At 34.9% G+C, this 27,526-nt stretch overlaps 1 protein-coding gene across 4 annotated transcripts; it reads left to right on the top strand.

Moving 5' to 3' along the window:
* The first annotated feature begins 127 nt into the window (after positions 1-127).
* Positions 128-26,080, top strand: LOC145626885 (putative sodium/metabolite cotransporter BASS4, chloroplastic). Of its 4 annotated transcripts, XM_081679349.1 has the most exons (14): positions 128-456; positions 572-662; positions 2,121-2,228; positions 2,308-2,375; positions 2,897-2,975; positions 4,854-4,912; positions 5,003-5,071; positions 7,509-7,622; positions 10,068-10,089; positions 11,649-11,716; positions 24,052-24,137; positions 25,178-25,307; positions 25,508-25,609; positions 25,720-26,080. In XM_081679349.1, the coding sequence occupies exons 1-14, from the start codon at positions 226-228 to the stop codon at positions 25,789-25,791; spliced, it is 1,299 nt and encodes a 432-aa protein (XP_081535475.1). In that variant the 5' UTR covers positions 128-225; the 3' UTR covers positions 25,792-26,080. The 4 variants fall into 4 exon arrangements, with proteins under 4 accessions (XP_081535475.1, XP_081535476.1, XP_081535478.1 ...); XM_081679350.1 differs by lacking the exons at positions 10,068-10,089; positions 11,649-11,716; XM_081679352.1 differs by lacking the exons at positions 25,178-25,307; positions 25,508-25,609; positions 25,720-26,080 and adding an exon at positions 24,965-25,152.
* Positions 26,081-27,526: the final 1,446 nt, after the last annotated feature.

The following is a 27,526-nucleotide window of genomic DNA, read 5'->3' as shown; positions in this document are numbered from 1 at the left end:
AATTTTACCCATTTTCATCTTAAAAATATGCCAATTTTGCCCTTCATGAAGCCGACTGATCGGAAGCTCCTTTACTCCCTAAAATATCTTGACATATGGTACAACCACGTCAAGTAGACAGCAGCAAGCCAGCAACCCGTTTAAATTCTGAAACCCCCCTGCACGACTACCTTCAGGCTTCAGCCCTTCCTCCTCTCACTTCACCTCAAGCTCAAGCACAAGGAAATGGCGGGAACAATCAAAGCTTTACATTACAAAATCTCACTTTCTCCCTCAAATTCACACTCACTCCTTCTTCCTTCAATTCCTACTCAACTTACCCTTTTCAATTCTCAACTTCCCAAGATTAGTCTATGCATCAATCCCTTTCAATCCGTTCGTATTCCTTCGGTTCTTCATTTGCAACCGCGATATCGGTTATCGTCTATCCGTGCTGCTGCTGCATCCTCTGACTCTGTATGTATCCTTGTACTCTAATTTGTTGTTGTTGTTGAATTATTTCTTATATTTTTTTGGCTTAAAATGGGTGGATATTAATTTTTTTTTTTTTTTGGTTTTAAATTTAATAAAGGCTGATAATGGCGAAGGTAAACAATCTGGGGATGCGTTGAAATGGGCGAGGCCGTTGATTGAGTTTGCTAGCAACAATTTTCTGCCATTGGGTAGTGTCAAATTTTCTTCACATGCTTTTGCTTATGTAAAAATGTAATATTAGTCTTGATTGTTAAGGGTAAGTTTACGATTATATGGGAATTTTATCATTTTGTTTATGCTGTTTCACAATTTTCTAATTTGTACGTCATCGTCCTTGAATAATTGTCACAACTTAAACCTTGTTGGATGTGTTGTGCACAAAAAAATGATATTATGATGAAAAGAACATGTTTTGATGTTGTGGCCGATATTCTATTTGCTTTGATTTCAGTTTGATGATAATAAAGACGCGGATAATACAAGTTTATAGTGGCTAAGTCATAATTAAAAGGCATAATTTTGCAGTGTTCATAGGGCAAAACTGCTAACACCATTATCAATTTTACCTTACAACTGCTAACATCAGTAGCGGTTTTAGAGTAATTCTGCTACTGGTGTTAGCGACTTTACCAATTTTTCACCTAAATACGGAATATATCACAATTTTGCTCCTTGTAAGGAATATAAACCTGGGCAAACTCATAAAGTTGTTGGAAATAGGTTTGAATGCCAATAGGACAAAAAGGGCTCTTAAGAGAGATTTGGACATTTGGTAGTAGGAAGTAAAAAAAATGTTTAATTTGGAGAATATTTGATGAACAAAACGTTGGAAAAAGGGGAGTAAATAATTTATCCTCAATGGTGTGCCTTGTTGATTACCAAACCACTAAGAAGTGACTTTGAATTGATAGTTGACAGAACTCTAAATCTATATTTCCACACTGACTTGACCTCATATTTACAACTTAGGTAATGATTTTAGGGTTCTTCTTAATCGGACCATCACCATCATGTTGAGAGGGATAGAAGTTTAAATGATAGGAAATGGGGTGAGGGTTGACAGTTGCGCAGTCAATCGATTGATCAGTCAATCAAAGCCTTAATACCATAAATGGGGTCTGCTAACATAAACCAAATTTGATTATTCCATGTAGTCATCAATATAAATCTTCCTTTTCCATCCCTTATGATCCAATGTTTCATCCTCATGTAAATCCATACATCATGAGTCGTGAATGAGGGAAGGGAAATGAATGTATAATAATTAAAGCTTCTTTTTACTTTATATATAAATTTTAGCATGACTGTTCTCTATAATGGATTTTAGCCTTTTTAGGGAATGTAGTATTGTAATAATTTTGAAATAACAACAAAGAGTTGTCTTTGAAATTCAAATTACTTTTGTCTCCCAAGTAGAAAGTGCAAAAACTGGGGAGTACTTGAAAAATACCCTTTGAACATGTTAAAAAAAAAAATTAAATTTATGTCCCTTTTTAGCTCAATAGTGCTGCATATATCTCTGCATGGTTTATGTCCTTTGTAATTAATTTCATAGTCAGCTAGTTATATCTTTATATCTATTTCCTTTTAGTTAACATGTGTCTTAAGCTGCATGGGAGCTGATAATTTCTTCTCAATCTTTGCAGCTCTTATTGGTGGTGTTATTCTTGGACTAGCAAATCCTGCCCTTGGCTGTGCGGCTGATAGATACTACTTGTCAAAAGTGAGCACATTTTGTATATTCATAATCTCAGGTGAGTTAGGGTTGGTACTTTTTGTTCTGAAACTTCATGTTGTTTTGTTGATGGAGTTCTCTTGTTTCTGATTTTGTAGGCTTAACATTACGTAGTCAAGAAATTGGAGCAGCTACCAAAGCATGGCCTGTTGGGTTATTTGGCCTGGTATTTCTCTTGAATAACTAAGATATTGTGTAGGTGGTTGTCTCATTGGATTTTAGAGTTATATATCTCACTAAGTGTTAAAATCAAATTGATTGGTTATGCTTTCTTAGAACTTGCAAATTGCAAGGAGTATTATTTATATTGGAGGGGTTAGGCAATCAGCTTCATTAGTAGCAGCTCATAGGAAGTTATTATTCCTGGATTTTTGCTAACTTAACAAATTACAAGTTGGATTATTTTTTGAATACAATTTGAAGCACAGTTGGATTTGGTTCTGGAACACTTTCTATCTAATACCCCCTTACATCTCCTTTTTTGCTCTATTATCTGCTTATTTAAATGTTGTTCAGTGATATATAGGAAATGCTTGTTAGAAATTGTCTAACTTCATGGATTAAAACGATTTACTTCATGGCAATGCGCTGACACTTAGCTGAAGTTTTTGTAATTTGGATATCAAATGAATATGCAGGATTGTGAGTAGTTTCTTGTGTTAGTGATTTCATTGTCTGTAAATGCAGGCGTCTATTTTACTGTTGACACCAGCATTTGCAAGGATTATTTTGCAACTTAATTTTCAGCCTCCAGAATTTGTTACTGGTACTTGCTTCCAAATTTTTGCTGGTCTTGTGAAGTATTACATTCAGTACACTATCTATTTGTTTTTTATGAGAATCACATTTGCTCTATAATATTAAAATATGAGCTGGTATGTAATTCAATGGGACATAGACTTTACTGGGTGTTTGATCTGTGACTTTGTCTCATATTTGATGATCTCTTAGAAGTGTATTCCCAGAGAACCTCTCTTCAGGAGGACCTAATGGTTGAAGTAGGTGTACACTATAATTCCACTGGGCAGGCTTTTATTTAAATCCTTTTGTCCTGCATCTCTTTTTATAATTGCATGTATAAAGGATTCGTTTTGGTTTTCATGAGGTGTGAGAGCATGTCTATTGATTAAGGTAACTAAATAGTTAAGAGTCTTTTAACAATTCCTTTAAAAAAACTTATGTGGGCCAAAGTGGCACGAATTTTAGAGAAATCAAGTATGGTGAAAAAAAAGATTCTTGTTAACGACCTTTTTGGTGTGTTTACCGTTAATGAAACCTCTGCATTGATTGATGAGGACTACAAAGTTCTCTATGACAAGGGAAAACTTATATACTCATAATATTAGGCACTTAGTCTGTGAAAATTGGTGTCTCAGATATCTTTGTTATCTCATGGTTAGGTTAATTTGTTTTGGGTATATTTCCGCCATTCTCTATTACCTTTTCCCATCTCATCACCTCAAAAGCTCTGAATTCCGATTTTATATTTTTATTTTGGGGAGATTTTAGTTTTATTGTAAAATGTCTAGATCAGATGTAGTATACGCTTAGCACTTAAGGGGAGGAATTTTCATGGCCTTTAAGTAGCATTGCTGTTTCTAGGTCATCTAGTTAGTATATTCTTAGAACAAGGTCTTCTAGTTTGGAGTCTGTGTGAAATTGGATTTCTTTTTCTTTTTTGTGCTTCATTGTGTTGAAACATATAGAATGTTCAGGGGCAGAGGTTTGGACGGAATTCAGCTTTCGTGGTATGCAACTATGCAATATTCCTTCTTTAGCTTTGAATGAGGATACCTTTGTAAGATAGTTACGTTCAAGAAGATTGTTGGACTTTTTCAAATTTTCAGTTACAGGAGTTAGGGGAATGTGAATTTTGAGATTGTTAAAGGAAGACAGGATGAAAGGTAGGCAATGAAGAAGTAGAAGTAGTAGAAGAGACATTGTCCTTGCCCATGCTGAGGCAACAGCAAGTTTTGGTAGAGAAAGGTGTTGCACGGAAGGGAAATGAATGTACATGGGAGGTAGGTTTAGGCTGCAATACCATGTAAGATGGTGTAAATTTCCGTAGGTTAGGAGATTTATATTGTCTTCAACATATCAGTACATTGAGAGTAGAGTCCTTATGGAAGCACAATATCATCAAGATAATACGGAATATGCTCACATAATTGATCTCAAGAACATTTTCTGTTCTAACAACCTTGTTCCCTATAGATGTACTTGTGTCTTTTCCTTGTTAATACTACTTTTCCCTTAGCTAGGGTTATATTCGCTGACTTTTGGATAGATTAGGTAGTCGTACACTAGTGTAAACTGGTTTATCAAGAACATATTTCATGATCCATGGCAGCATTTTTGCCGTGTCCATGTAACACAGCAGGCAGCAGCAATTTATTTTCTTATATCTTTGTCATGAAGCACAATTGTTTGGAATGCACTCAATTTTAGGATTTTGACCAAGTTTAGACTGTAGAGATTATATAGTAGGTAGTGTTAAATATTTTTCCCAGTGTGGGACTGGTTGTGGCCTTTTGTTAAGAAAGCCGAGCTTATTATTCCTTATGTGGACATGTATACATGCCAGTTACAGTGAAAACTGTTTTTGGCTTGTTCAAAAATACTAATCTATACTTTTTTTGTACAGGATTAGCCCTTTTTGCCTGTATGCCAACCACATTGTCGAGTGGAGTTTCACTTACTCAAGTATGGTATAACTTTTGACGTTCATATGATCTAATCTTTTATATCCCTTTTGCGTTTTTGTTTGATGACATGTGTTTGGATCAAGTGCAGCTAGCTGGGGGAAATTTTGCATTGGCTTTGGCAATGACTGTGATATCGAACTTACTAGGAATCTTAGTTGTAAGTTGTGTGAACCTTTTTCATCGTCACGAAATTTCTCATTAGTTAGTTTTTTATATGTTTGTGATGTAGATTGTGGCCTAGCTTAAAATTTTATATCTTAGCAGCTTAAAAAATGACTATAAAAAATTTTGATTTTGTAATTCAATTAGCATCTCCAACACATAAACTGTAGTTTCTTTTGTGAATATTTACAACTTGTTTGTTGTTTATGGTTATTGCTGACCTCCAATCATTGGAATAGAATCAAGAGAGTCTTATCATAAACATGTAATAATCCTCAGCAGTTGACTCAAACATGGTTGCAGATTTTAGAACATTTTGATTCAATTATGGAATTTATTCAAACACTATAGCTACTTGTAAGGTTTTGATCATACAAGGGAAACTACTGCCACGTAGAGCTTTTGGAAATCTTTTACGCTTTTTTATTTTTATTTTTATAACTGTAGATAGAATAAAAAATGAGGTTATTTTAAGAAAGTGGGCGTGGCAGGCATTGCACACAAACTAAGGGAAAATCGCCTGCGTCGGTTTGGGAATGTAAAACGGAGACCCGAGGGTGCACCGGTACGAAGAGTGGAAGAGTGGGACCATGAAGGGGTTAAATGAGGGAGAGGGAGACCCAAAATGACTTGGTTGGAAGGAGTTAGGAAAGATATGAAGTATATGGATTTGCATGAGCATGAGACATTTGATCGTAAGGGATGGAAGAGGAAGATTTTTGTGGATGACTATACGGAATAATCATTTTTGGTTCATGTAGCCAACCCCACTTATGGGATTAAGGCTTTGATTGATTGACTATCACTTTCAGTCTTTTCTACTAGGTCGTTTGGCCTGCCAGTGAGCAAGAAAATAGGTGTTCTGCTTCCATTTCTAAGGTGGAGAAATGTAGAGTGATGAGTGTGAAACAACTGATATGGTGGCCTATATGTCCATTTGGTGTTTATTTTTTGGTCTCTTGTTGTCTATCCTGACAAAGCTATCTCTGATAGATTATGATCTGGGTTGTAAATCTAGATGGCTTTCTTCCTAGAGTATGTGAGGAAAGAATGGGAAAAAGAGGGGAGGACGGGAGGTGATGCCTCTGCCAGGTTTATCTGCGTTCTTGTAATCAAGATGGACCAATTCCGGGTGAATAATTTATCAAGGAGAGAGTGGGTGGGGAGATAATGAAAAAGAGTGGGAGGATGAAAGTCACTGTAAGAACATTGTATATAGTTCAGCTAATGTTTTTCAAGTAATGGACTTCATGTTTATTTCATCTTTTTTAGGGACGTTCTATACTTTTATACATGCTCAACCCATCAATTTTATTTTAGTAGTGAGAGGAAACAAAAGGAGTTTAGGGGTGATAACTGATAACATCATTTTCATATATCATATGACTAGCTTTGTGTCCGTGCGATGCTGGGTTGTTTATTGAATTTTAAAGTAAAACTTTTTATTTAAAATATACTATATGTTACTTGAATCTTCTACTCACGGATTAATTAATCACTTGACAAATCATTTGTCCGTTTATGGATATTTTATGGCTTAATAATCACTTGACAATCATACTTGTCGTTTATGGGTGTTTTAGGGATTAATAATCACTTTACAATCTAAAAAAATTAGAAGTAATAATGTACAACCATAAAGAACGGTTGGCTAAAGCTGTGATCTTTTTTCATTTTCTCTAAACATCTAAGGAAAGGCTGATTGCATGTTAAAGCTTAAGAGAACAATTATATATAATAACACGTCTCTTTGATTTTTTAATTTTTAATTTTTTTTCCTTTCTGTACCTCTCTAGATCTGTCATTTGTATAGAAATATTGGTAATTTTATTAAAAATAAAGTTCTACACCAAAATTTTTTCTTGAAAATAAAGCTCTAAAATAACATTTTTATCCTACTAAATTATCCAAATTTTATTGAAAATAAAACACTATGATAACTTTTTTTATCCTACTAAATTTATCCAATTTCTTTATCCTTTTCAACAAAACATATATTAAAATAAATCTTACGTGTCATATTAATAATTAATTATCGCTTATGTGTCTTGACACTTGGCGAAAAGTTAGAATGCCAAGTGTCACTATCTTGTGACCCGGCTAAAAGTTTAGCTTTATATATTAGTTATATGATTTGCTGGTCCTTTGCATAAAAGGCTCCCACAACAATTCGAGTTTTTGCTTTTTTGTCACTTGCTGAAAAATGGTAAGCAAAGTATTATATCATCAATAAGAATTTATACATTTGCAAACACGCCACCCAAAATCCTATGTCTTTGCATGTGTGCCACTTTTTTTTTTTTTTTTTTTTTTTTTTTTTTTTTTTAACTTTGTACACATGTATCTATACATCTATGCATATTAAAAACCTTTTTTTTTTCCAGAAAAGTGTTCACAGTTTGCTGCTAAAACTACCTGTTTTTACTCTTTAGGTTCCGTTTACGATCACAAAATATGTAGCTGCTGGTGTTGGCATATCCATTCCAACTAACCAATTACTTAGGAGCCTTGTTATCACATTGTTGATTCCATTGATCTTGGGAAAGGTACTTTTCTTTTCATCTATTTTTGCTGGACAAGTAGTTCGTTAATTGTGGTTACAGCAGGCTTATGGATATCTTCAGTAAAACTTTGCTATTCATCATACAATTAGCGAGGTTCGAATGCAAATGTCCATGGTTCATATATATACTTTGTTTGTTTGTTTTTTTTAATTGCACCATTTGTCATTTCACGGTTACCAATGCAATTCGTTGTCATAAATATCTTTAATCTTATTTAAGTAAAACTTATACTCCCTCCGTTTCAAAACGATGTTCCTGTTTCGTAAATCGATGCAAATTTTTACCCATCTTTGACCTCAAATATCTTTAATCTCTTACTTGCAAAAATTTATAAAAGTTAGATTTTACTAATCTACTCACCAAGACGAATCAAACTAGATCCCACATGACTATATTTGTTCTTATAGATTAAGAGAAATTTAGAAGATTCTCTATTTTTTGAAAAAATTCAAAGATTCCAAACAAGAACATCATTGTGGAACTGAAGGAGTAAAAAATTGATATTTGAAAAGTAGATGTCGAGACGAACCCAACTAGATCCCACATGACTATGTTTTTGTTTATGGATTTGTCACAAAATAAGGTCAAAGGAGGTTGTGTGAATAGGGAAAAATGCCAAATAATACAAATAAAAAAAAAATAATAAAAAATAGAGGAAGTATGTTATATATCAATCCTGTTGTGAATTCAATGTATTATTGAAAATATCTGTTTTAGTCAATTGATAAATGTACTGTATTGTACTTGTAAAATCTGGGGAAATTCATGTGCTTCTTGGAAAGATGATATTGTTGAATTATCACTATTTTCTAAATAATCCAACATTCTCCCAATTGGTCCATTTAAATTAGAGAAATTTCATATATAAATCATAGAGTCGAATTCCCTAATAACAAGAATTAATCTTCCATGTATCACGTATATTCGGTCTTTCACCAATCACCACTCATATGACTAAATGAATAAACCCCATGTTCACTCTAGGCCAAATAAATTGACCTTGTTGAAATAACCAAATAACCAAAAGTACTTTAATAATTCAAATAATCCAATAAATTTCTAACTGAATGAAAATGTTTCAATACAACAAACTAATGTTTCACATGATAGAACAAACTCCCATCCTTTGTACATGACCCTTGAAACCATTAATTGGCATGCCTTTGGTCAAGGATCAATTCAATGCTTATATGCTTTATGATCACTTTCTTTTATTGACACGTTCGTTTACGGCTTGCAATTTTATGTTAATGTGTTTTCTTTTACTTCCACTCTTTATTCTTAGCCATAAACGCTGTAGTTGAATTATCACAATACATCCTTATTGGGCAAATGATAACGTCAACAACTCTTAACCCATCTTAACCCAGATATGAAACTTTTTAGCCAAACACCATGTGAGGTAGCCTCAAAACAAAATATGAACTCTTAGCCTCCATAGTAGAATTAGAAGTAGAAGTTAAGGTTTGCTTCGCACTCCTCCAAGAGACGACCATTAGCTAGCGTAAACACATAACCTGTGGTGGATCTTCGTGATTCAATGCAGCCACTGTAATCGGAGTCAGAATAGCCCACAACTTCAAGATCTTTGGTCTGTCTATACATAAGCATGTAGTCTTTGGTAACTTGAAGGTATCTCAACACTTTCTTTGCAGCCTTCCTCTCGGATATCTTCCCATTACTCCAGCAACATATGTTTGAGGTCATACATAATGCTTCTAACAACTAAAGCATATTAAACAGTGGCATATCAAAATTAACGCTCCACCATCATTGCGTTTGTTGCATCATCGGTCAATAGCTGTATGCAAAAACATGGAGGTTCTAATTCAGCAAGGCAGAGGGAAACATGGCTTCTGATGCCAAATGTTAAACATGTCCAATAAAGTAATCATGTTCATTGCTTTAAATTGTGAACATACAACTACATATGCGGGAGCGTTAATCATGAATTACCTGCAGCCAGTGCAACAAGTTAACTCCAAGGAAGATATCTTACATAGCTATGAGCCTATGACGGAGTATCAAATTTCATGTAAAGTTAAGAATGGGGAAAGTGGGTAGCATGTACATTCTGACACCTTTACATAACAAAAAAAGCAGTTTGCAATTGACTGTTAAAACTGTGAATCTTATATAGATCACTTGCATGAAAAAAGAAGTGAAGGACTATGAAGTCCTTGCCTCTCCCTTTGCACAAACCAAGGAGGGCCAGGGCATTCTTTGTAGAATTAGGAGTTGTTAAGTAATTGCTTCTGGCTTTTGGCTCTTAATTCTATGCTTTGTATGCACAACTCCATATATAACTGATGATGCTTTGTTATGGACAGCTCCATATGTAACTGATCTCTTTTCCTGAAGTGTTTGTGATTGAATTTGTAGCTGAACCTCTATTTCTAAAGCTGAAGTATGATTAATCTTTTGCAGATAGTCCGAGAATTGTTCAAGGGTGAGTTCCATACTCACTTTTAGAAGATTTGATATTCGTATGTGTGTGTTTTTTGTGTAGATAATATTCTTTTCTGTCCCCCTGGGAGTATAATGTAGATGATAATTATATTTCTTGTTGAAACATTTGTGGTTAGCAATAAATAAAGATCTTATTAAAAATCAAGACCTTGAAAAAATTGATTAAAATGAAGCAACACAGTCCAATTTATGAAGGAGTGGAATCTGATCTGGTGTGGTCTTCTAATTTGACTGAACACTAACCATTTTTATACTTTAATATGTAAAAAAAGAACAATATCGATCAAGTGGTGTCATGTTAGATTGTCTGAATATAAATCAATCGTCTGAATATAAATCAATCTATCAATCAATCAAAGCCTTAATCCCATAATGTTTTTAAAAAATATCATAATTTTTGCTGTATGAATTCAAAGATATTTTGCAATTAGAAGATGAAAATAAGAAGTTATGTTCATAAATAAGCTATAAGTATTTCGTGGGGTAAAAAGCTTATTGGACTGCCAACTGCTATGAATATTTAAATGAAAACATTGAGTAAGCCTGTGCTTCATTATCAATTTGTGGAGATTACCAAACTTAATTTTTAAACTCTTTATTGCTAATTCTTTGATGCTGGATATTATGTGCTGAATCTTTTTTGTTTATAAGAGTGAAATAGCTAATACTTCCTTCGTTCCCCTAATTTTGTAATAAGGGGGGAACACAAGGAAATTAAGTTGAGGAGAGATATAGAGAGAAATAAAGATGAGGACCCATGTGATGAGGAGAGAGAAAGTGGTAGAGAGAGAGAGAGAGAGAGAGAGAGAGAGAGAGAGAGAGAGAGAGAGAGAGAGAAAACATGTGCATATTGGTAATGTTGCAATATTTGTGAAACTTCCTTAAATGGTAGTTGTTGCAATATTAGGGGAACAGAGGAAGTATATACTATATGTATAGCTTTCCTGTATCCCTTTTGCGTTTTAAAGACAAAGTTCGAGGACTTCTAGCACATTCCAAAAGTATACTTCCTTTTTTACTTGCAACGCCTTTTCATTTAATGCTTACCAATGCATTTTTTCAGTTGCTAATGTAATTAATTATCAATAAAAATTATCAAAAATTGATATTTTGAAAGTATAAATTGAGGCGAATCTGACAAGTTCCCATATGGCTATATTTTCTTTTATAAATCATCAAAGATAATCAAAGTAGAGTACGTGAATAATACATAAGTCAAAGTGTTGTACGTAAAAAGAAATGGAGGAAGTATACATTGTATATTTGTTATATCCTAGGAGGGTTGCCATTTAAAGCTTCTAAGCTACGTATAGGGACAATATTCCCCCTTAGGGACAGTCTATTTAGTGTGAGCATGTGACTCAGATATTGTTGGTATTCTAGTTTCTCTTGTTATTCAAATTTTCATTATCATACTGTACCTTTCATTTTATGTAACAGGTCTTTGTAATTTTTGATTGTCGTATTTTACTATACTCATTCATTATTTTACGCGTGAATTAACTATGGTGTTTTATGTCGTCATTTCGAGATGGTCAGGTGTAGCGGAGTTTGCTGATAATAACCGCAAGCTTCTGTCAAACATGAATGCACTTTTTCTTGGTTTTGTAAGTTTGAAACTTGCCCTTATCTTTTCATATTCCCCTATAATAGTTAGAGACTACTTAAAAATAAAATTATATTTCCTTAAAATAGTGTTGGAACCTTGCTTCCTTTGACAACTTTGGTTAACATAGCTGCCTGGTACTCAATTATATGCACCTTCATAAAAGAAATACTACCTTCCTCTATGGCACCCCGATAGCACCCAATTTTTCGGATTCGGCCGTTCGATCTATGATTTCTCATCAAGTGTACCCATTCCAAATTTCATTCCAATCAAATGATCCGCAGCTGCCAATATATCCCGCGGTAACAAAAACGACCCAACCTATTCAATGCTAGGCATAATGAGTATAAGGGCCTAAAAAAATCTCTATAAATTTCTTCTTTGTTGTTAGTGCTTCGTCGCTTTCTGAAGAAGAGGTTACTTCGTTCTCGATTTCTAGTTGAGAGAATCCTAAGGAAAAGTAGGCTAGAGCAAGTCCTAATTGAAAATGAATCGAATTGTTGGGACGTTCTTCGAACCAATCATAGACTTTATTGAGATAGGTAAACTGTTAAACCCCCCTAAGAACTAAAAATAGGGCTACTACTAATCCTTTTTATTAGGAAGGAATCGAAAAAGGTAAACCCACCGCTGGACCTTGCTTTGCTCTCGCTCCGCTCAATTTTCCCATAATGGTGGTGTTTTTCCAAAATCAAACTTTGCTGCTCAGCATCTTGGACTAGCCATCCTTTCGAAGGTATTGTACAAAATAATACTGTACTTCACATCTTTATGTTCGGTATGAACTTGGTTTTTGGCCAAATGAATAGCACTTCAGCTATTACAGTTCAAATTCACACTATTTTTTGCTTCAACCCCAAATTATCTAGAAATCCCCTAACAACAACGCTTCCTTAATTTCCATCGTAGATAGAGTTAGTGTAGCTTGTAACATTGATCGCCAACTAATTGCAACACCATGTATTTTAAACACATAACTAGTAAACAAAGTCACTTATTTGACATGTATCTCCACAAAAGCATAAACTTGTGTTAGGGGTACCTTAAGTATCGTAAAATCATTTCATTGCTTCCCAATGTGGTTTACCTAGGTTCGCGATGAACCTACTAACAACACTCGTGACGTACATTAAATTGCCAACTGCACTAGCATACAATACATTATCCATGTATACCCTATGTTGTGTTGTAGTGGGAGTGGGAGATTGTTTACCAGAGAGCCTAAAATGTGGAGTCCAGTGGCGGATCCAGGAATTGTACCTAGGGGGTTCGAACTTCATCAAACACTCGATGTCTGAATACACGATATAAATTGGGTATTCAAGTATAAAATTGAGTGTCCAAATAAATACCAATACATAAGAACACAACAAAATAATTCCAAATTTCAACAAAAATGCAAAATAAAATGATCCGATACAATAATACATAACTTTAATTTAAAGCTATCATGTCAAAACTATCTATCACATTACATTCCGCCGCATCAATGAGGTGAGAAGCTTTAGCAATGATTCAAGCTACTCAAAGTATCTTTCTTTCCATGTAATAGCAATAAAAAGTTTCAATCTTTTCAATTAAACAGTTCATGCACACATTGAACTGATATCAATTGTACCCAATGATATTACACAATCTCACCATCAGCTACCCGAATCATTTGTGAGTACAACTAAAATTAAAAAAATTCAAACACCAAAATCCCTATTCATCCAAAATTGAACAAAAAAAGAACTGGGTCTTAACAAAACCCCAATTTTCTAATGCAATACTAATATAACACTAATAATCTAAACATTAGCAAATAAGTAAGTAACTAAACAAGTAAACCAAAACCCTAGAAATGAATAGCATAAACCCAATTTTTTTTTTATTTTTATTTATTTTATTTATTTTTATTTATTTTTATTTTTCAAAAACCCTAGAAATATAACAATGACCCTAAAAATCCCATAAAATTAGCCATTATCTGATTAACAATATAAACTTGAAAAACAAAATACAATTGACAATAATTCAATTCATTGATAAAACAACTACAACAATAAACAAATTAACACTTTAAAGAAAAAAAGATCAACAATCTACAATTTAAACAAGTAAAAAACCTTTTAAAATATTTAAGAAATTGGAAAAATTAAAAAAGAGATAGAGAAGCAGACTGCCGTAACCTAGGGGATGGAGTAGCCGAGTAGGTGGTGACGCGTCCGACGTCCGGTCATGGACTTGCGTTGGCCAAAGATTCAGAGAAGGGTGATTGAGAAAAGAAAGAGAGGAGACAGGAAACTGAGAGGTAGGGGAAAAAGGAGAAAATTAAAAAGAAAAAAATAAAAAATAAAAACTTAGATTGCGTATGCTTGAAGTCTCAAACCTAGGATCTTCTGTCCAAAAATTACTAACTCATGCACACTTAACAATGTATGTATTTGTTTTGAATATAATTTATATAGTTTTTTTTTTTTTTTTTTTTTTTTTTTTTTTTTTTTTTTTAAATAAAAAATAATATTCCTATTTATTTTTCCGAATCTGCCCCGGGTGGAGTCAATAGTGTCACTATTGACTTAGCACCTTTCATTACAAACCTTTTAATAACCCGCTTAATGTAGCCTTTTTGGCTTAAGAACAACTATGGTCTTGAACTCTTCAGCGAGTTGGATTTTTAAAATATTTATCTCCATCTTGGTTTTTGAAGTATTCAACATGTCATCCATATACAATAGGAGATGAATACAATCACCTCCACGAAATTTATGAATGCAAACTCAACAATCATACGCCCTACCTTGTTTTTAATAAGTGTTACACTTTAACTGACACATATTTTTTTCAGGTAATTAAAATGACTTAAATATAAAAAGAGGTAAGTAAAGTAGTTTGAGTATTAAAAAATTGTAAAAGAAAGATAGTGGGGTTTATAGTTTATTGAACATTAATGAAATGTGAGAGGATATAAATAATAAAAAATAGTGGGTTTGGGTGAAAACCATGAAAGGAGAAAGATATTATATTAAATGTAGTTTTTTGCCAAAAAAGAAAGTGTTATATTTATTTAAACACGGCTGTATTTGGTAAGTGTAACACTTTTTAAAACACGGTCGTATTTGGTAAGTGTAACACATATTAAAACATGGAGGGAATAATTACTCGTGGAAAGCCTTTGTTTCAACATAAAAGAATCAAATTGCTCGTACCATTGTCGAGGAGATTGCTTTAATCCATAAAGTGATTTCCTCAAACGACATACTTGATTTTCTTGACATTCAACCATAAATCCCATATGCATATAGATATCCTCATCTAAGTTACCGTGTAAGGGTCTGTTCACATTTACTTAATTTCCAATCAGAATCAGTTCAGTTTAGCTCCAATCAGTTCAGTTTAGTTCAACTCTTAATTTCCATCGCTCATAAAATATTCATTTTTAGCTTAGTTCAGTTCAGCTCCAATCAGCTCAATTCAGTTCAGTTCAGCTCCAATCAGTTCAGTTCAGCTCCAATCAGTTCAGTTTAGTAAATGTGAACAAGCCATAAGAAGGATGTCATCACATCTAGCTATTTCTACTCAAGATCTTTATAAACTACAAGACTTAACAACACTCGAATAGAATTATGTTTTACCACCACAGAATATATCTCATTGTAAATAATACCTTCTTTTTGCGCAAATCCCTTGTCCTTTAGCTAGCCTTATACTTTATTTTATTTGACTTGGAATGATCCTTTTTCCTTTTATACACTCACTAACAACCTACAACAGTCTATCCCATAGGTAATGGGACTACCTCCCATGTCTAATTTTTATGAAGAGAGTGCATCCCTTTTTCCATAGCAACCAACTCTCACTATCCTTGTCTTTGATAGCTTGGTTGAAGGTGATCGACTCATCATCCTCCACCAAGTGTGCATATTCTAATGCATTAGAGTTTTGTGAACTGATTGAAAATTTCACTTTGGCATATCTAAGCATATCTAGAATAATCATCAACAAATGTAATAAAGTACCCAGAACCCTTTTACTTGAATCTAGAATAAGGTTCTTTGCATAGTGTATTGCACTTTGGCTATCACTGTACAAATACATTGCTCTCTTGCTTGAATCCCAATTTAGTTAACAAACTGCTAGGCATTAGTACCCAAAACAGTAACAAGCTGATTGGATGGAAAAGGGTAGCTAAGGGGGATAAATTGTATTATCAAACTGATTGTTTCACAATACAGTGCCTTCTTTCGAGTGGAAGGTGCTCTCCAATAACAAGCTTTTCAAATATATTCAACATGATGATTATTCCTCCTAATGAGGTCTATTTATAGAAAAACTCTCATAACAAACTCTAACTTATTCCCCAAGCTAATACTAATAGGCTATGACTAACATGCACTTCCCCTAAATATTGATTCCTTGCACAAACCTTGAAGCCATATCATCTCTTTACTAGCTTCAGTTACCACTACATATTTAGTAGTAGATAGAGCAAAAATCTTCTGTAATGCGACATCTAATCTAGCCGTTGTAATTCCGACTGTGAATATATAACTTATGGTGCTTTTGACATAGCCTTGTACTTATAATTCACCTTTACCAATGTACAAATACTTCTTTGTGGTACCTCATAGATACCTCAAAATCTACTTCAATGCTTCCCAATGAATTTTTCTTGGATTTGACATATGGAATCTTAGCCGTATAATCTTTATCTTCCTTTCGTCTGACGAGACTGATCCTTGGATAATCAAAAGTGACTTGCCTAGGGTGTATTAACTGGCTTCGTATCACTCATATTAAATCTCTATAAAACATGTTTGATGTATTCTAATTGAGATGATTGCAAAGTACCTTTATGCTTATCTTATGTAATTTGCATTTTCTTTGCTGGACGCAGTTCTTCATGTCAAATTCTTTTGACAATTGCTCCTTAAGCCTTCTTCTTGTTAACCACCTTCGTTTTGCCTTCGGATGGTATGAGGTGCTGTGTTTAAGGTGCGTGCCCTGCAATATAAAGAACTCCTTCCAAAAATTACTTATAAATACCTTGTCACGATCGGAAATGATTGATGAGGGAAAACCATGTAAGCGTACCACCTTCCTTATAAAAATGTGTTGAAGGAATGCTTAAGCCCAAAGAAGTGGTTGTACTTAGACAACCTGTCCACGCCATGATCACATTCACTTCCTTTGAGAATGGTAGGCCTTCTATGAAATCCATTAAAAGGTCGTCCCATATTACTTTTGATACCAGGTTTTGCTTCTTTGGCACACCTCACCACCACTCACATACTTGCCCACTCTCTTCCTCATGCCAGGCCAAAATCAGTCTGCCGCCAGCCGAAGGTAAGTTTTTACCTCTCCATCATAGCTTGCTGTAGGAGTATCATGATACTCCTTTAATAATACCAGAATGAACTTCAAATTTTTGTGCACCACTACTCGACCTTTGTACAAAACCTTGCCTCCGACCTACGAAAAACCCTTGTATTCACACTGATTTCCTTCCAGCCACAACCTAAGCTCACCTAGCCACGGATCTTGGGCTATTTCTTATTCAAGTTCAGCCTAATCTATTCTCTGTGATAAAATTAAGGCCCTGCTCCCCCTCCTTTGTGCATCAACAACTTTGTTTGAAGGGCTCGGTTTATACTAGATTTCAAAATCCATACCCATCAACTTGCGCATCCAACCCTTGTATTCACACTGATTTCAAAAACCTGTTAGTGCGAATTATAAACCGTCTACTAAGGAGGTAGTGCCTCCATTTCATCACAGCTAAACGAATAACCATTAATTCTTTTTCATAAATGGACTTCGCTTGATTTCTAGCCCAAGAAGCTTACTAAAGTACGCAATGGGCCTCCCTTGTTGCATCATTACCGCACCCAAACCATAACCCGAAGCATCTGTTTCGATCACAAACTCAAGCTCAAAATTCGGCATCGCCAAAATAGGGTTTGTTGTCATGGCAGCCTTGAGTTCCTTAAAGGCTTGAGCGGCCTCTAAATTCCACCCAAAACTGTCCTTTAATTGAGATGTCAAAGGGGCAGCAATTTGGGCATAGTGCGCCATAAATTTCCGGTAATAACCGGTGAGACCCAAGAATCCCCTTAACTCCTTCAAGTTCTTCGGTTCCTCCCACTCAACAATGGCCCTTACTTTCTCCATATCCGTAGCTACCCCTCTTTCTGAAATTACGTGACCCAAATAAGCCATTTGCTCTCTACCAAACTCACACTTCTTCCAATTGGCATACAAGCTATGCTTAGCTAAGGTCTCCAAGACTACTTTCACATGCTCCTTATGTTCTCCCCCCTCTCTACTAAACACGAGGATATCGTCAAAAAACACCAAAACAAATTTCCTCAAGTATGATTTAAAAATCTCATTCATTAGAGATTGGAAGGTCTCCGGGGCATCAATCTGAAGAGCATTACAAGAAACTCGTAGTGTCTCTCGTGAGTACGAAACAATGTTACAAGGTACGTAGTTCGATACGAAACGTGGTACGGAAACGGATACGCGGTACGCTACCCATGATGAATCCAATACGATTGGGTACGAAATAAATTAATAAAATATATGGGTGATTTTTATTAATAAGTTTTTGATTTGGAAAATAATATAAAACGTAGTTGTATCAGTCCTTGCTTGAATTTATGTGGGTTAGTGAATTGCTTAAGAAAATAGAGTACATAATTTATATTTTTATAATAAAAAGCCCAAAGACTTGAGCCCATTTGGAATAGAACCCTAGCCGCCACCCTATATACTACTGTGTAAAACAGAAGAGAGGAGAGAGGAGAGAGGAGAGAGAAAAAACTACTCCTAAGAAATAAAATCAGAAGAGAGAGAAAATGCATTGGAAGTATCGGGAAGAAACCATTGAACGCTGCACAAGAAGAATAACCGCTTAGCTGCTACCAAAGTCGCCTCCTTCAGCGATCCAGATCGCGAACCCCAGCGACCCAAGTCGCGTTTGTTCCGCGTTCCGATACGCGCGACTCAGTTCGCAATTCGTGGCTACGTACCGCGAACCTTGTAACACTGGTACGAAACGCTGTTTAGTGCACATTTTCCGATTTCACCATTATTTGCTGATACCCGGAATTCAAGTCCAACTTAGAAAACCACCTAGCTCCATGCAACTCGTCAATAACTAGAATGGGGAACTTATGCAACGCCCTATAATCCACACAAAACCGCCAACTTCCATACTTTTTCTTCACAAGAATCACTGGGCTAGAGAAAGAGCTCGTAGAAGGTCGAATGATTCTGGCTTGTAACATTTCATGGATCAACTTCTCAATTTCATCTTTTTGAATTTGAAGGTAACAATACGGTCTAACACTAACCGGATCGCATCCCTATCGCCGCTAACCTCTTATGGTCCGATCGAAATCAATCGATCCTTTCTTCAAGCCGCACCCTTTCCTCTTGCCGCTTTCTCCCCGCCTCGAACAACATTGAGAAGTGGTCGGTGGTAGCCTTCCATTGCCCGACTCACCGCTGAGGGCGGCCTGTTTGTCTGTTATCTTCTTTTCAATGACCTGCAGCCTCATATCAACTTCTTCGAGTTTTGCATCCGTCTCATCGGCACGTTGGGTCAGCGTCAGTGCCACCATGATCGAGTGCTCTGATACCACTTGCTATGGACTACGATAATCAGTAAGTGGAATAATAAGCAAATAAATAAGAAATAGGGGAAAAGCTTAATTTTTAAAACTAACGTCTACAATGGAGGAAGCTAAAGCACTTTCCTTGGAGGCTATTCTTCTATTCTACTACTAATTTCTATTACTTCCAACAACATGAGAACACTGATACATTGCTCTCTCTTTTTATACCAAGCTCTACACCTTAACACCAGTGTCCTAATCATTATCACTTTTGTCTGTTCTGTAACAAAGTGACTGCATCCCTTTTTTTTTTTTACCACACCCCTTAATGGATAATTAAACTTGTTTGTCTTCTTGTTGCTGCCTAGCTGCTGACCTTGATCTTGCCTTATGGTTTGTTGAGGTGGATCAACTCGATTTATAGCAGCTTGGGGCTACTACTCTCCTTAATAGCTTTAGGCTATAACTCTCCATAGTAACTTGAGGTTTCCATTCTCTCTCATATCATGATACAAATCTCATGCTCTCTACTATCATACCACTAGTCCTAGTCCTTATATAATAAAGCAAGCTACACTAGATATCAAAGATAACCTAATATTAATTTTGTCACAATTCCACCGAGTCAACTTAAAAGGCTTTTGTTACTCCTCCCCTTAGTGCTTTATTGATGAGTATTGTCCAATAATTCCTTGATGTCTTCTGCTTCCCATTACACTTAGGTGGCAGCTCCATTGAGTCCAATAGTGCCTTGCTGTCCTTTGCTTTTTCATTACACTTGGTTGACAGTTTGATTGATTCCATCACATAATTGAGGCAAGTCATTGGAGGCTTAGACTAGCTTTTATTAGGGCTGTAAATCTTTAAGAAAGAACTTTGTAATCTCATGATAAAAGTGTCAGTACTTGGATTTCCTTTGGCTAACTTCTCTGATCGTAGTTATCTTCGTTGGGTTTCATCTTAGGAGAGTAGCTGATCACTTCATAAATTTGTCAAAACACTATGCAACTGTCTCAATATAATTACTCTCAGCAGCCTTCTAATCCGCTTTTCATCTCAATTAATTCTTCCCCAAAGACAATTTTTGCCTTTCCTTCCATGGATTCCCTACCATTGCCCAATCGTCCATGTATGTTGTGCTATAATAATAGGTCATTCTGACTTTCGCTTCTACACAACTATTTCTAATTGGTTTTGTAGTGTGTTTCATTACCCTCATGGGTTTATATTTAATCTTAATCAATCAATCAAAGCCTTAATTCCATAAGTGGGGTCAGCTACATGAACCAAAAGTGATTATTCCATATAGTCATATACATAAATCTTCCTCCATCTCTCATGATCAAATGTCTCATTCTTATGTAAATCCATATACTTCATATCCTTCCTAACTCCTTCTAACCAAGTCATTTTCAGTCTCCCTCTCCCTCGTTTAACCCCTTTATGGTCCCAGTCTTCCACTCTTCGTATCGGTGCACCCTTGGGTCCCCTTCTTACATGTCCGAACTAACGTAGGCCATTTTCCCTTAGTGTCTACAATGCCTGCAACACTCACGTTCTTGCGAAGAATCTCATTTTTTATTCTATCTCTTAGAGTGTTCGTGCGCATCCATCTTAACTTGCACATTTATGTAACCTCCATCTTTTTAATGTGCTTCTTAGAAGCCTAGCATTTTGTAGGGGTGAGAGTTTGGTATTAGGTTTAGATTTTGACCCAAACCGAAACTAAATCGTATTATTTCATTTTTGAGTTTTCCAAACCGAATCCGAACCGAATAAGATTTGAAATCGAACCAATATAAACCGAAAATCAAAAATCTTATTCGGTTGGTTCCAAACGAAAACCGAATTTATGTGGGGTTTTTTTTAAAAAATTGTTGAAAATGTTTAAAAAAAAAAAAAAACCAAATTTATAATTTATAGATCTACAGACATATTAGTAAAAATAGAAGTAATACAAGTATGATTAATTGGTAATCAATAAATTATATGGATTGCAACACTTAAATCTACAAGAATACTATGATTTCGGTACTATAACCCAGATAAGTCATTCACAATTGTAACAACTTCGTATGAATTCGGTCGAAATATGAAACTATGAGGGAGGCGAGATGATTTTGAGAGAGGAAGAGATTAACTATCGTTGTACAGATGAGCGGACTCCATGTTTTTCACAAGTTTTCACACCTTACCAACATGCAACAACACAAACACTCTCACTTTTCCTTTCAAGTTTTGACCCCCTCCACTTGATCAATCAATGATGATGATGGTAAACCTAATATTTTTCACTCAGGAGTTAATTTTTTTGAGAGGAAAGAGAAGGGGGCGTGAAAGAGAGATGAAGAACACAGAAGAGATGAAGGAGAAAGAAAATGAACTTATGGTTTTTTTTTTTTTTTTTTTTTTTTTTTTTTTTTTTGTATTTATATATAAAAGGTATGGACTTATGTACAAAATTACTAGTGGGCCAATATTTCGGTTCAAATTTCGGTTTTCGGTTTTTGGAAGACCAAAATCGAAACCAAAATCCAATTTTTTTTATCTTTCAAACCCAAACCAAATCGAACAGGAAAAAAACCGAACCGAATTGTTAATTCGGTTTGGTTGGGTTTGGTTTTCGGTTTTTATCCATATCACTTTCACTCCTAGTATTTTGTATCATAGAGCAGCACTTCTTATGGCAATCCTGTAGAATTTCTCCTTCAACTATAAAGGTATGTTTCAATCACATAACACTCCCTCCCGTGGTTGTTCTTCATTCAAGCCACCTCAACTTAATCTTGTGGGCCACGTCATCAATGTCACCGTTTTTTCTAGATGATCTACCTAAGATATTTAAAACATTCATTCCTGCGTCTGTATTTAATCTGTTCCAAATTATTTGTCTACTTATTTGAGATTTTTGATGGTGTTGAATCTATTTATAATGTTTAATGAACTGATATTACTCACGCTAATAACGGTAGAATAATTATTCAGTGAAGATCTTCTTTAGGCCTTTTTAAAACTGAGCCCATGTTATCATCAACTGAATTGTAAAACCTAACTCCCTTTCTCAGCTCGCTGTTTAATACGACCCAACCCTTTCCAAATATTCTCACCCCATTTTCAAAATACAATTTTCTTTCTTCTTTTTCCACTTATTTTTTTCCACTTCCTTTCTTAACCCATGAGCTCTGAACTCCAATTAGCAAACCCAGTTTTCACATCCCTTCTTTCACACATAAACTCACTTCTTCCAAGCATGTCTCTCCACCCATATCATTCCAATCTCACTCCCACTCAGTTAGTAGCTCCTAAGATCATCTCACGCTAGTTTCTTCACACGAGTCTTTAAGAGGACTTACCATAGCGGAGCTCAATCGGTGGTTGTGGAAGTTAGGCATCAAGGATGATAGTGACCATCATTCTCGAGGCCGGATACTAACTGATTTTAAACCACCTTGAGGACAAGGTGGAAGTTTAGGGGGCTCGTAATGTAATAGACTAACCTAAGGGGGGCAATATTGGTAGTTTAATATTATTAGGTTAGAGTCTTTAGCCTTAGTATAAATAAAGAGAGGAGTAGAGGTAAAGGGAGGCAGAATTTTGGAGTGAATCCTTGAGAGAGTTGTGACCTAAAGTCACTATTTGGAGAGTTGTGACCTCAAGTCACTAATATGAGCTTTGTAGGCTAAACCTACTACCACGTTTGTAGGAAACTATTAATTTGTTTAATAAAGTGTCCAAGCTTTCTCCTTTATTCTATTGTTATTAGCGTATTAGTCCATTACATAATGAGTAAAGGGCATTGGATGAAGAATCCCACTCGTGAAAAGGGGTGGCGACTGACTTCATCCGCCATTTTCCCCTAAAGAAAAGAGTAAAAACTGTGGTGACAGATGTAGGTGGTCAGGATTTGAATTTTTTTTTTCCTGGCCTGCACATGAATCACATCTCAATATTTAAATTTCTTGTTGATGCAGTACTTTCACAACATCGCTTTTTAGGTTATGTTTCTACCCGTCTTGAAAAATATGTGCAAAAATTGCATCATATTCAATTCTATTACTAGTGCATTGGTGAATTAACAAAGCCAAGTTTAGGGACACCTATTCAAATAATTCAATATAAATTCTGTATTTTATAATGGAAAAATTGTCAAAAATTATACAAACTTTGAGCAAACCGCCAAAAACAAGTCAAACTTTTAATTATTTTTGAATAATACAAACTTTGAGGGGTATTCGCTTTAAACAAGTTAAAACCAATTAGTTACCTCATGAACAAGTTATATGGAACACGTGACATTTTATTATTTTTTAAAAATTATTAAATAACTTTATAAGATAAATAAAAAAAATTAATCGGCTAAATAAGTTGTAGGTAAAATAACTTGTTTAAAGCGGATATTCTTCAAAGTTTGTATTATTTAGAAATAATTAAAAGATTAACTTGTTTTTAGCGGACCGCTTAAAGTTTGTATTATTTTTGACAATTTTTCCTTTTATAATTCCTATTATATCCCTAATTTTAGTAAGTTATGTTTCTTGTCACTAGAATTATGTATTTTCATATTTTGTATCAAACATGAAATGCATTTTAATACTACGTATCTTTTGGATTATAACTGCTGCTGCAGATTCACATTCTTCTATTGGTGAAAATAAAATTAGAAGTAGAGGCTGCCTCTTATCATTCCATAATACTAATTACTTGCCATTATCCCCCTCAATTGTATCAGGTCCCATGGATACAAGTGAGCAAATCTAGGTCGTTGCTATTGATGGTGAACCCTACAAGCTTCCTTCTAGCCATAGGCCTTGGAGCGTAAGTAACAAAGTTTGATTTGACCTACTACATAAAGTCTTGCACTGCTATTTGCTGCTGACTTACAGAAATGAACATAACCTATTGCGGCTAAGTTGAATATTTACTGGATAGACATTACTAATAGTAATTGCCAAATGTTGATGACATATGTGCCTTTATGATTTGTAATGTGATTTCGTTTTACAGAAATTATACATCATTTGCAAAGTGTAACATCTGTGTAATATCTTTTGCAATGATAAACTTGATGGACAAGATACTTTGAAAGATTGAAGCGGAACATACACTAAATATAGGCGGTAGTCCAGTCACCTGTTCACCTCATTGTTCCATAAGTTTTGAGTCATTCAGATGTTAAAATTTATAATAGTGTATATTCTTCTGGGCATGTACTATAATATTTCAATTTTCCCTTGTGTTTTTCGTCAATGTAATCAGTTAAAAATCATTAGGTTGTAAAAGTCACCTGGTTGCTGTTCCATCCTTCAGTCTTCTGCTCATACTCTTAGACCAATTTAACCACATGGAAATAAATTTATATATCCTAAAATGATGATTTCCCTCAAAATGAAAGCTCATTAGCATACTTTCTCTTTTTTTTTTTTTTTTTTTTTTTTTTTTGGTAAATGTAAGCTCATTAGAATATTCGTTGGTAGTTTATATATTGTGCTTTGGTAAATCTGACAATATCAAGATTCCATTGTAATTATTACTTTACTATTATACAAAATGAGTTAAAGAGCTATTTTATCACTTGCAGTCATGCTTGAACAATGTTAGATTGTGTGACTATCAAATTCTAGAAACTAAACCAAGCCTAACAGATCTGCTCCAAACTACCAAACCCAAACAGAAGAACTCCTCATTCAAAAATGATCTGACCTAGCTGGACATGCGGGAATGAGTGATCCAATTGACAGGTTTAGGGTTGACCCATCTTGTCATGCATGAGAAGATTGACAACATGAGTATATAATGTGCATGAGATTTTCGCTGTCCTTTAGATCATGAAACAAGGACTCGTGTTTGTGTTGCAGTCTCTTGCACATCATTCTGTTAGCTTTTAATGCTCTTGCCTTGAAGATTTTATCATCAGTCTCTGGTGGTAGTAAATCTGTCTTCTACAGCAAACAAAACGCCATTGCGCTGCTTATGGTTGCAAGCCAGGTAAGTTTTTCATTAATTTTCTAATTCAGATTCATTTAGAATTGAAGATGATTTTCAAAATTTATTTTATTTAAAATTTCAATTCAAAGTTCAAGCATTTAAGACTTAAAATTGATGGCAAAATTACTCAAAAATTTTCATCTTCTTGAGCTGTTATCTTTCTTTATAGCTTGATATTGTAATTGTGTTTTTGCTGGCAGAAAACCCTGCCTGTTATGGTAGCAGTTGTAGATCAGCTTGGTGGTGCAATGGGTGCTCCTGGTTTGTTGATTCTCCCTTGTGTTGCAGCACATCTAAATCAGGTTGCTTAGTGTTCCGTCTCACTCACATTACTCTTTTTGAGGGAACACTCACATAAATCTTGGTTTCAGCTCTACATTAGCCCAGCTTATGGAATATTGTTATCTTGCAGATCATTTTGGATTCGTTTCTTGTCAATTTTTTGCTTCAAAGAGATGATGTTCCTCTTGCAAAAGAAGCCTAGTATTCAGGAACCACGCTGTTAAAAGATAGCTGAAGGCCTGAAGCTGCAACTTGAAGCCAGTGGCAGATCCACCCTTATGTTGTGGCCTAATGGTCATTTTCTGTATACATTTTAAACTTGAAGGTCGTGTGGGGGAGCCCGTGTACATTCTTTTCCATTCTTAGCAATAACATTCGTAAAATCTACTTATTTCATCCCCTTTAAGGACAATGTATCGCTTAAAAAATTTCTTGGATTTACCATGGTTGAATTTGGTTTAAATATGATTATACTACTTTTCAGGAATTTATGCTCGCATTTTCTCCTATTTTAACGTTAAAATATTCCAGCAAACAAGGTTTGATTCCTTGCATGTTGCAAGAAGTTGGTGGTGTGCCTGCTACTAGTCTGTTCAGGGTGCTGGACTTGAGTTGAGGACTTGAGGCCAATTTGTTGAGGACTTGAGGCCAATTTGTTGAGCTTTAATTCAACTATGATGAATTGAATCATTCTTGAAAGCAGATCAATATTTGAGAAGTTAAGATATTTCGTTTAAGTCGAAGATATTACAATAGTACGAGTTAAACTATAAACATAATGTCACCATCTATTAATAAATGATACTAAAGAGCTAATTTTAATAGCCCTAAAAAAAAGTGATAATATGAATAAATGAGGAAACATTGTGTCAAGTTTCATAAAATTAAATCTTTTGATACTTATACTACATCCGTTACATAATAGTTGCAACTTTGGAATATTTTATATCTCACAAATAATACATCAAAATTGTAACTAATATGTAATGAAGGTAGTACATATTATGAAACATTGATTATAATGTTTCTTGAGGTGGGTTCGTAGTTAATTTTTGTGAAGCAGTTTACGACTTTACGTTAGACAAGTACCTAGGGGATTATATTAAAATTTATGGTTGAATCAATTTCAAGTTGTTAATGAGTGCATCTATAACGAGTTCAAATGCTCTTTGGGTCAAGACTTACAAATTGAGATCATGATTATCAATTTTAATTAATTTCATGAGTTGGTTAATACCCCACAGATTAGGAAGCTAGTCAATTTTGGGCATTTTTATGGATGGATTTATTATATACTCGTATTTGCCTTAAACATATAAATGTCTTACATTAGGGCTGTTAATGAGCCAAGTAGAGCCCGAATACTAGTAGGCTCGGCTCATGTGTTCAAGTTCGAGGTTCGGCTCGAGCTCATGGCTCGTCAAGCCTTGAAAATTGAGCTCAACTCAAGTTTGAGTGCTCAAAAGTGGAGCTCGGCTCGTAATAAGCTCGATTTTGAAATTAGGCTATTTAGTCCCATAAATGCATAATCTATGTCACGTAACTTACCCAAATTAGCCAAGTATAATAGTAAGTTGTTATTGTGCTCATTAACTTATTAATTTTATTTAAATGTAAGAAAACATATACTTCGTACAGTTTTAAAAAAAATAATTCGAGCCTCTTGTGAAATTTTCGAGCTGAGTTTCATTGTTCTTATATCATCTCGTTTAGTCTCGAGCTGAATCCGGACTCGAGTCAAACTCGAACAATTTACGAGCAGCTCGACTCATTAACATCCCTAGTCCCACTACAATTTTCTTAAAATTTGGAGGTTGTAGATCCTATACAGATTAGAATAAAATACCCCTTACGGATGTGTTATATATCACTTGAAAATTTTACTTATTTGAATTTATCTAAAACAAGTTAAGAGACTGTAATACCCCATAAACATA

Source organism: Chenopodium album, chromosome 4, assembly GCF_948465745.1.
Source record: "Chenopodium album chromosome 4, dcCheAlbu1.1, whole genome shotgun sequence".
NCBI lineage: Eukaryota > Viridiplantae > Streptophyta > Magnoliopsida > Caryophyllales > Amaranthaceae > Chenopodium > Chenopodium album.
This window is presented reverse-complemented; position numbering and strand designations above follow the sequence as displayed.

Coding starts and splice junctions, on each gene's coding strand:
- LOC145626885 (XM_081679349.1), top strand. CDS start 226: ATGGCGGGAACAATCAAAGCTTTACATTACAAAATCTCACTTTCTCCC. Junction 457..571: donor CTGCTGCATCCTCTGACTCT/GTATGTATCCTT, acceptor AATTTAATAAAG/GCTGATAATGGCGAAGGTAA. Junction 25,610..25,719: donor TTGCAGCACATCTAAATCAG/GTTGCTTAGTGT, acceptor GTTATCTTGCAG/ATCATTTTGGATTCGTTTCT.